Raw genomic sequence first — 11,036 nt, forward strand, 5'->3', positions numbered from 1 at the left:
TTTCGTAAAAAAACGTTCCAAGAGAAGCATAGAACCTAACAAGAGATGAAAAAATCATTGGGGTTCTCTCGACCCCTCTTAAGATCTTATTATTCCTCTCAACCTACAAGTCTCACTGTGAGATCTCATATCGGTTGAAAAGAAGAACGAAACATTCCTTATAAGAGTTTGGACATATCTCCCTAGTAGATGTGTTTTAAACCGTGAAGCTGACCGTGATACATAATGGACCAAAGTAGATAATATATGTTAGCAGTTGGCTTAGGCTGGTACAAATGGTATCAGAGCTAAATACCAGGGATGTGCCAGTGAGGACACTAGACCATCAAGATGAGTGGATTGTAAGATCCCACATCAGTTGGAGAGGGGAATAAATCATTCCTTACAAGGGTGTGGAAACCTCTCCCTAGTAGACGCGTTTCAAAACCATGAGGTTCACGATGATATGTAACAAGTCAAAATGGATAATATCTATTAGCGGTAGGCTTGAGTTGTTACACCCACTACACAAGGCATTTTCCCACAAGAACTTCACCTTTCGAAAAGTCGAATGGGGCCGAATTCCTCGATTATCTCTCCCTACTATCTTTGTGTCTAAGAAATTGAAAGCTAATCAATAATGGGTTACACATGATTTTTATTAATATCTCTATGATAACTAGCTAGTTAATAATAGTCTTACCTACTCTATTAACTATCTAAAACAGTTAGGGATCTTGCCTTATGTACATAATATAATGTTGTCTTGCAAAACTAAATACAATGTTGAAGTTTAAGCATGTGAGATCCCACATTAGTTGAAAAGGAGAAGGAAACATTTTTTATAAGGGTGTGAGAACGAAACATTCTTTATAAAGATGTGGAAACCTCCCTTGCAGACGCGTTTTAAAAACTTGGAGAGGAAACCCAAAGAGGACAATATCTTCTAGCAATAGATTTGGGCTGTTACAAATGGTATCAAAACCAAACATCAGGCAACGTGCCAGTGAGGAGGCAGAGCCTCAAAGGGGGTGGACACGAGGCATTGTATCAACAAGGACGTTGGGCACCAAAGATGGGTGAATTAGAAGGTCCCACATTAATTGGAAAAGGAAACGAGTGCCAGAAAGAACGTTGGACCATGAAGGGGGGTGAATTGTGAGATCTCACATCGGTTGTGGAGAAAAACGAAACATTCGGTGTAGAAACTTCTCCTTAGCAAACATGTTTAAAAAACTTGAGGGGAAGTCCAAAGATGACAATATCTGCTAGCGGTGGACTTGGGCTTACAAACCAAAGATGATCCAAACGAGTCTCTCCTCCTAAACATGAACGAGAGTGCATCTAATTCAGCATGAAGCTCCACAACCTTGTACTATATCTAGACGAAACACCCAGTAAACAGGAGTAGCTGATTGTAATACATTTAAAAGATTACCCAGAATTTTGACACAACTTCTAGAGAGAACTCGACTCAAATGACTGATTCATTATTTCATTTCTGCACCTGTTCTTCACCATGAATCTGTACAGTATTGGTAGAGCAAGAACATTTCAGATACATACTACAAGAATGCTTTGTAAGGATGCCATGATAGACTTCTGTGGAACAGCTGCACCAATATCAAGGAAACTTCACACAAAAGCAATCTCCATACGATTACGAGCCATCTCCCATCATTTTATCTCCATTACATTACTTAACCCCATGCATTTCAGAAAAATTGTACCAAAAATGAATGGTGCATCAAATGGAACGAACAAAGATAGCAATTCCTCACCCGGCTATCGACCAAACATAATGAAGATATCACAACGTGCATAAAACGATATGATCTAAGCAGATATCATATGTATATTGGCTGACAGGTGTGAACTGAGAATAACATGGTAAAGATATAAATGGTCATAAGCTATAGCTAACTCATAATCTTATGAACAATGTGATGATGCAGTATGATGATTAGCTTACAACACGATAACTCTATATTCATCTTACTCTCTATCCTTTACCAGATTTCCAATCATGTTTACCAAAGACGGAGTTCCCTTTGCCATGATTTCAAGCCTAGAGGCATTAGATGCGTTAGAGAATAACGAAAGCCCAAAGAGTATAAGCTCGGGAAGAAACAGTCGTGATGACAAGAATCCATGCCAATAGCGAGGTTCGAGATCAAAAAACGCATCAAAAAACCTTCTTGTACCTTTTAGATCAAGCTTCAACAAAATATCCATCCCAAAACAGAAAAACTCCCTCTGCCTCCTCCTTTCGATGGGCCATAGATCTTTCCAAACTTCAGACGATATCTCATCTCCCCTGAAACGTCCATCCGAACCAAGGAGCCGAACGATTGCACTAGCAACGATAGGTGCTGCTGCAAGAGTTCTTGCTACCATATATCCAGTCGAAGGGTGCACCATCCCTGCCGTTCCACCAATTCCGACAACTCTTTGAGGTAGAACAGGCAACGGACCACCCATTGGAATGACACAACGCTCATCCTCTTCAATGCTCTTCACTTTTATTCCCAAGTGCTTCAATCTCGACTCCATTCTTTCCTGGATATCGCTCATTTGTAGTCCCGGTCGAGCTACCAAAGAAGTTTCTTCCAGAAATATCCGATTAGATGAAAAGGGCATCGCATAGAGAAATGTAGGAATTTTGCTATTTCTCTCCTTTAAAATCATGTTGTTATCCAGATGCGAATCCCTCCAATCCATAAACACCATCTTGTCGACGTCGAACGGATGTTCCTCGACCTCAGCTAAAATTCCATAAGCTACTTGGTAGCCCGGATTATAAGGCTTATTATACTGAACAAGGCATCGAGAGAAGCCAGTAGCATCAAGAACAACAGCAGCTTGAATGGTAACACCATCATTGCAAATCAACAAGGATTTGAATTCCTCATGTATAACTTTAATAACCTTAGCTTCATGAAACTTAACACCATTAGAAATACATTTCTGCAACATTTTCGACTTCAGCTGTTTTCGATTAACCCTCCCATAAGGTCGAGCAAGATCTTTCGTTGATTGTTCATTCGTGAACACAACAGCACCGGACCACGTCGTGTCGAGGCAATCGAGCAAATCCATCGCCTCGAATTCATCCACCCAAACCCCATAATTGTTTGGCCAAATCAACTTGGGAGATGGATCAATTGCACAAACAGAAAGCCCTGCCTCTGAAACCTGCTGTGCAACAGCAAGCCCTGCAGGGCCACCTCCCACAACAGCAAGATCCACGACAAGGCCCTTTGAAGGATCATACATAGGAAGTTCAAACTCAAGATTCTCCTTCTTGGTTTCAGGAACAAGCTCCAAAAGAGCACTATTCCTCCATTTCACACGACCCTTCCTATGGCCAAATCCAAACTCCCGACTCTGAATCTTCGTACTCCTAACACCACCCCTCAATTTCTCCGAAACTCCATGAGATTGTTGCAGAAAACCATATTTGTTATTGATTTTAAGCAAAGTATCCATGGATTAACAAAATTCCCAAACCCTAAACTAATGATATATACTAACACAGAGCAACACAAACAGAATTTTCAGCAAATTCGAAAATGAAATTCCCACAAAAGACACAATATCCAGAAATCTCAACAAACGAAGAATCGAAAAGCGGTAGCTCAATTTTTCATGAAAACCCCCAAAACTCGACAAGATAAGTTCAATTGAAATCGCGGTTCAAAACATGAAGAGGCGTGTGTTTGGAGGCCAACCTGAGGACTTGATGGAGCTCCATTTGCTAGAACGATGTGGAGCGCTTATGGCCAGTCCAATTTTGACGAACTGATGTTGCCGGCCGCTCTATTCCAAGAGATGGGCGTTGGGGAATTGAAGGGAGATTGGGAATTTGGCAGTGTCCTCTGGCATGGATGAATCCATGTTCTCGCTAATTAATGGTGGTGATAACTGACAGCGACGTGAGAGTGACTATGGCTCGCTCAATTTGCTTTCTCCACTCCTTCAAATATCACAATGGTGGGTGTTCTAGTTTCATGATATACTCAAAATTTTCAACGTAATTTCTCTTCTACCATTTGATTTTTTCGCTCACAACTTGTTACATAAAGACCATCAACACTAGCTCAAGGGCTCATTATGCTATTCCCTTTAGTCTCGGGGTGAACCTATACACACTACTGTAAACAAGTCTAGAAACCCCCTTTGAAGATTTGGATCATAAAAACCACATCAGTTATTGGGCATTAATGAGTCCAAAGATATCACAATAACTCAAAATTACCATGTCAAACTTGAAAAAATTCTTTGAAATATTAACCTTATTGACTCGTACTTTAAGGAACCTTTGTTCGGGACCAATACATGTTCTTTAATCAATTCATGTTAATCAATATATCGTCACATGGATCAACTCCTTCATCTTAAGGATCAAATCTAATGTGCTCGCTAGAAAACACTAAGGCGTCTAAAGTCTGACTTAATAACTCATGTATCTTATAGTTATATATAAAATATTAAAATATGAGACATCAAAGATTGTTTGAAGAGGTGAGATTGAGAGCCTGTTCTCAACTACAAGAATTCCACATTGATAGTTTTGATATTATATGTAGTTTTTATAAGTTGGTTGACGAATGAATTGAACATAGAGCTTAGTAACGTGAGCTTGTAAACCATGTGTGGGCAATAAAATGGTTGGAGGGTTGGCTTAGCCTGTTAGTTAGGGTCTTGGGACTTAGGCGAAGATCCTTGGGTCATGGTCCTTAGAGTCGAAGGAAATCGTGTAAGCTTGGTTTCACAGAGCACAGCGTTACCTGAGCCCAATATATGTTTCTTAGAATCAATTTGTAGTTTGGATAAGATTTGGGGATAAACTTGAATTTCTCCCTCTCATTCAAAATTAGTCATTCCATTTGCTTTAGGTTAAGTTGAACATTTTTTATGAGTCGAGGGGTTTGCTCAAGTGAGAAACATGATTTTTAATCAACTTTGATGAGTTGTAACTCGAGCTACATTGCACGTGTACCCTCTATAAGGAGGCATGTGGCATGTTCGTCTTCTTCCTTTATGAGGAAGAAAACGATGATGTGACCAATTCAACTGAACCAGCAACATCAATCAAAAATCTGACTCCCTCTTGGATTTCCTTAAAATTAACCTCCTATACTGATTCTCATAAATTTCTTGATGGTTTCAGAAACTATACACTCCAAAGAGTCTACCAAAGAAAATTTGGAGTCATCACATGGATTATGTGAACCAGTCAAGTGGGATTAAAGGAATATGGAAGAATTAAGTAATAACGGTGAGTTAAAGACTTATACGGAGTGTTTTGCTTGAGAATCATTAAAATAACTCACAAATGAACTTCGCTCTTATTAAATTATAATACTATGTATAATATGGCATGTTAAGGCTATATATAAAATTTAAGAAAAAGAAAGCTGAGTGTAATTTTTAAATATTCAAATGTGAAATACAATACAAATATAAAAGGAATTTGCTTAGGGTAAAAAGGAATTTGCTTAGTGTAAAAGTAAAATAAAAAGATGAAAATCTAGTAAAATTAAAATGGAAGAAAGCTTACTATAATTTTCAAATATTTGAAAAGAGATTTAGATTTACAAAAAGGAAATACAATACAAATATAAAAGGAATTTGTAAAAGACTCCAAAAGACCGAAAAGGGGCTGACGCTCCAGAATGACCCCCTCTATGACCGCACAGCTCTTGAACGCTCCTCCACCTCGACCGGCACCTAACAAAAAAGGTAAAATTGAATGAGTATAAAAATTATACTCAGTAAGCCACCTACTTGTAGACTCTCTTCGCATCCTAACTTAACAAGTTCCCACGGTCTCCTAATTCGATTCTAGGACATATGGTTCTAATCTTAGTCCCTTGGAGCTTGCCCCTTGGGTTTCATCGATTCATCGTCCTTTCATTAGACACTTAGAGGTTCCTTACGCCAAGCTGATATGGTTGGTGACTCTCTATGAGATGTTACCTTTACATGACTATCTGGGACTACATGGTATCTAGCCTAGGGGTGTTTTGAATACCCCTAAGCCCATATAGTCCCCCTATGGGGGGCGCGACCCAACCCGTTCCCATGCAGCTAATGGGCTGTACGACTTGGGGACACATTTCCCATGCGAAATGGCTAAGAGCAGTAAGAATTGGTCAGGAACCCTTGGTCCTCCTACAAAGCTATAGATACCGTTCTCACACTAGCAATCTATGAACACTCCTGAGGTACCTTGTTTCCGTGGTAATCCGCTAAGTTCCTAGGGAAAAGTTAAGTCTGGCTAGAGCGACATATCGCTCCTAAAAGTAGTTCCCTAGGCTTATCATAGAAATGAGTCCTAGAAAAGAACAGAGTGTGCATGCAATCGTCTTCTAACATCATAATATATAGTTCATGCAAACTATGCATGCCGGCTCAATGGGACGATGACCTCCATCAAACACCCAAAACACGGAGTTCGCGCTCAATGGGGCGAACTCATCCATCAAGCACCCAGAACGCGGAATACACAATTTCAACATAAATTAAACGCATGCAAGCGTACGGTAAAAACTTAAAGCATACAAACAACAGTCAGATAATTCACCCAATACACTCATAACAATCAATCTGACTAAACTCATTCATGGAGAGCTAATCTAAGGCAAAGGTATTAGCATGCATGCAATCTACGCGAATCCTATAAGTATTTCTTCCTAAATACTGGGTGGTAACTTACCTGGTTGACGCGTGCCTTTTCACTAGCGTTTTTTTGCCCGTGAGGTGTCCAAAAATACTGATTTCCTTAAATTAGGTTCCTATTCACATAAAAACATGATTAGAATCGAAATCGGGATGAAAATTAAGCAGACAGAAGTCGGACGGGTCGGAACTAACCCTCATGTGCTCCCACACGTCCTCATGTGCTTGGAGAAGATCTACTTGCGAGTACCATGCGTGTGCGCTCTCTGCGTAGTCATAGTCCAGGCGCCCCATGCGAGTCGGTGAGTTAGCAGGTCGGTTCGCTTGTGTGGGCCACAGCTGGTTTGGGTTTGAAGGCAACACGTGTTGTTGTCTCACTGGAGCTGTGTAGCTCCGGCCGACGCTCGGCACGTGTCCCCTGCCTGCCCAGTCGCATTTCACCGCCCGCCGTCGAGACGTGGTTGTCGAAGTTTCTTCTCTCTTTGTTCTTGGACGATTCACTGGTTTCTGCCTTCGGATCGAGGTTTTAGCCAAACTTCTTCAAAGATCCTATAGAGAGTTGTTCGTAGATGAATATATCAAGATTTCAAATCTTGATTCACAAAGATATGAGAAAACGTTCAAGATCTTATCTCGCGGGTTTTTTCGATTTCTTGATGAAAAATGGGACTCCGGCCACCCACATCCTCTTTTCCCTTCCAAGAAAGGCTCCTTGCATCATGATTTTGATCAGAATAGACTCTGCCGGTAGTTTTCGGTGAGTCTTCCGGCTGTTCATTCTTCCTCCTCACTCTAGGTTCTCCCTAACCGTTTCTCTTACTATTTCTCTACTCTTGATAGGGTTTCATTTGGACCCCTTAGTAGTTGGAGACCTATTTTCCCCTCTTGACTTTTCCTTTTTTTTTTCTTTTTTTTTTCTATTTCTATTTCTATTTCTTCGAGTATTACATGTAGGGTTTCAGGTTGATTATCATGGGTACAACATCTAATTTATCCCGTGTAATTTCTATGTTTGAACCACTATGAATCTTCCTCCATCCTCAATCTCAAATAGTGGTTTCATAACTTTGAACAAGATCGTAATACATCATCTTCGCCATAACTCAATAATTTTAAATCAACTTAGAATTCCAATACTTGCCGTTGTTCTCGATCTTAGCTCTAATTATACTTTATAATTAATGTCAAGATAGGGAAGTTTCTACATTTTGCTACTTCCAAAACTCAAATCACCTTAAAAGGCACCCTTGCATTTTAAATTTGTACAAGTGCTCGGTTTACATTTTCAACTAATTAACTCATATGACCCTTTTTTTTCTTGTCTAATAGTTGGGTGAAAGTAGATTTTTGTTTGGTGAAGTACAAGACTTGGTGGAATGTTGGAAAGGTATAAGGAAATGTTAGCTAACTAAAGGATGCACTCATGACAAACGATATAGATTACAAGGACACATTTGTCTGAGTTGCAAAGGTGAACACCGTGATAATAGGCTGCCAACTTAAATTAGTAACTCTAACAGTTGATGGGAAGAATGCACTCTTTTATGATGTACATAAAGAAACCTACATGACCATTTCTCCAAGATTCAAAAGCTTGAGAGGTAAAGTATGTAGACTAAGAAAAGCCTTGTACGAACTAAACAAAATCACTAAGGGCGTAGTTTTGAAGATGCACAATGGTAATGAAAGACCTGTAGCAGCCCACGACGACCCGCAAGCCTACAACGACCCGCATCTCAACCCGACTGGATCTACACACAAGTCAACTTCTGGTGGTGCCACATGTCATACCTGAAGGATTCATATTTTAGTTTTTTAGATTTTATGTTTGAGATTTTATTTTTGCTGAAAAAATGAAAAGATATTAGGCTAGGCATTTATTCTTACAATAAAATTATTACCTTAATGGAAGGTTTCTAATTCGGAGGGAGAATTGAGTGGAAGTAAGCATTGATGTAGGATCGCCGCGTCGAAGAAGGCAGATCGTCGGAATCTAAAAAGGTGCGCTGTGACCGTCGAAGGCGCTGCGCGATTGTTGTCGGAACCGGAAGCAGAGAAGGCGGCTTCATCGATTAGGGTTTCGTTGTCTGGCGGGTAAGGAAGACGATGGGTCAAATTCGGGTCGGGTTTCACGTTCGGCCTCTGACCCAACCCACAGACGAACGCGGGGTGCGTTCGTTTTGGCCCAACACCAATCCAGCAGACGCACGCCTGTAGTGCGCTTTCCCAGCTTCTCACGCGTACTCAAGGCTCGACTCGCATGTGACGAGGTCAGCTCGGCTCCTTCTCTCCTCGGCTCGTCCGACGGTTGCTCGATGGCTCGACTTAGCGGCTCGGTACCCACAATATATCAATTTCTAGGTTTTAGCTTGTTGTGAGTGACTTCGGCCAAGACCATCGAGGTAAGTGACCTTACGGTTGGAGTTAGCTTATCGTGTGATGTATGATGGTGCGTTCCCTTTGGCCCCTACATTCACCATATCTTATATAATATGATTATGTGATGTATGGATTATGTTGACTGTTTACGCTATGAAAAGTTATGGATTATGTTGACTGTTGATTGTTTAAGCTATGAAAAGTTATGTTGGATCTGCTAGTATTATATGCCATGAAAATGTTGACTGGTGTCATGTATACACGTAGTATTATCGAGTCATGTCATGAAATGCTTATGGAACTGAAATGTATTTTCATGTTATGGAATATGCCATATAATATAAGTTATGTGATATGTCATGTAATGCAAGAAACGTTTATGTGATGTTAGCAATGCTTATGTAATGTCATATTTGGTATGTTAAGGGACCTTATGCATATATGTATGTCACTTGCATCGGGATACTTTCCTTTTATGTTACGAAAGAATGAAATACGATATTAATGTTCGCCATGATATCATGCTGCCCTTTTCTGTTCTGTGGTGTCCGACGACGTGTAATTCGTTGTGCCCGACCAAGCCAGGCCCATGAGGTACGTATACGAGCCTGTTTGGTGGGTTCATGTGTGCGTACATGGGCCGTGTGTGAAGAAGTACCACACATCCAACCCTATCCGGAACAGAAAAGCACTCAAGGCCATGTAAAGTTTATGAAAAGTTAGATCCCGCTCTTACGTTGCATGTGTTTGCATTTATAACTCCAACCGTGGGTGACTTACTTACTCAAGCCACGTGCTACCTACATTTTTCAGGTAAAAGTAAGGCACCAATGTACGGTTGACAGTGGAGTTGAGGACACCATGGAAGTGGACGAGGGACATTTTTAATAGTTTATGTTTATTTGACTGATTTAGGTTAAAGCATTGAACATTGTTTTATTTAGATTTGTTTTGAATTGAATTACAGATGGTTTTATTTCTAGAGATAGGTTTGTTTTGGATTTTTGCAAAGACTTTCTTTTATTGAAGGTTTTGGATTTTGTTTTCGAAGGTCATTTATGATGATGGGTGACGTCACTAATTAGGTTTAGAAAATTAGGGGCGTTATGTTCCAAAATCAGTCCGTCGACTCGATAAAGGAAAAATAAACTATTCTCCACCATTCACCATCAGGAAGCTAAATTTGACCTCATTTAAGGCAATTAAGATTTGTGTAAGGTTAAATTTCTCGATTTAAGTTAAATTAAGTTTATGAATTTGAGTTACATATGAAACAAGATGGACTTTCTAATAGGGAACGTGTCATGACCCGATTTTCGAGGTTTCGAAACTCAGACCGTAACCTAAAAGACGAAATCGAAAACAAACAAAAGAAAGAGAAAAAAAGAGTAAAAGATAAAAAAAAAAAAAGAAAATCCAATAAAATCAAAATAGGAGAAGATTTACCAAACAAGAGAACATACAAATATAAAGAAAGTTTAGAAAAGACTCAAAAAGACCGAAAAGAGACTGACGCTCCAGAACGACCCCCTCTGTGACCGTATAGCTCTCGGATGCTCCTCTACCTCGACTGGCAGCCTGCAAACACTTGAGGAAAAAAAAAAGGAAAATGGGATGAGTATAAAAATTATACTCTATAAGCCACCTAACAGAATTCTCACCGTCTTCTAATTGGTTCTAGGCTGTCTAGTTCTGGTCTTAGTCCCTTTGGAGTCTGCCCCTTAGGACTTGCTCTATGGAGCTTCACTGGTTCTCTGTCCTTTCATTTGATACTTAAGGGTTGGTTCTTTGTCCTTTCATTTGATACTTAAGGGTTGGTTCTCTATCCTTTCATTTGATACTTAAGGGTCCTTATGTTAAGCTGACATGATCGACATCTCTCTATGAGGCGCTACCTCTGCATCGCTATCTGAGACTACATGGTATCTAGCCTAGGGGTGTGCTGAGTACCTCTTAAGTCCATGACAGTCCCCTGGGGGGGGGGGGGGGGGGGG

The 11,036-nt window shown here is 40.2% G+C and overlaps 1 protein-coding gene and 1 long non-coding RNA gene across 2 annotated transcripts in view; both read right to left on the reverse strand.

Moving 5' to 3' along the window:
• Positions 1-1,731: 1,731 nt before the first annotated feature.
• On the reverse strand, positions 1,732-3,908 carry LOC111477982 (lycopene beta cyclase, chloroplastic/chromoplastic-like). The gene has a single exon (XM_023122021.1). It carries the CDS (start codon positions 3,466-3,468, stop codon positions 1,975-1,977), a length of 1,494 nt encoding a protein of 497 aa, XP_022977789.1. The 5' UTR covers positions 3,469-3,908; the 3' UTR covers positions 1,732-1,974.
• A 1,696-nt stretch (positions 3,909-5,604) lies between these two features.
• The window catches only part of LOC111477983, a 15,737-nt gene continuing 10,305 nt past the window's right edge, over positions 5,605-11,036 (reverse strand). Inside the window, exons 3-4 of the long non-coding RNA XR_002717378.1 lie at positions 6,701-6,765; positions 5,605-5,712 (exon numbers count right to left, since the gene is read on the reverse strand). This is a non-coding gene — a long non-coding RNA (uncharacterized LOC111477983). The remainder of the gene's footprint in view (positions 5,713-6,700; positions 6,766-11,036) is intronic.

Source organism: Cucurbita maxima, unplaced genomic scaffold, assembly GCF_002738345.1.
Source record: "Cucurbita maxima cultivar Rimu unplaced genomic scaffold, Cmax_1.0 Cma_Scf00004, whole genome shotgun sequence".
In the NCBI taxonomy this organism is placed as follows: Eukaryota; Viridiplantae; Streptophyta; class Magnoliopsida; order Cucurbitales; family Cucurbitaceae; genus Cucurbita; species Cucurbita maxima.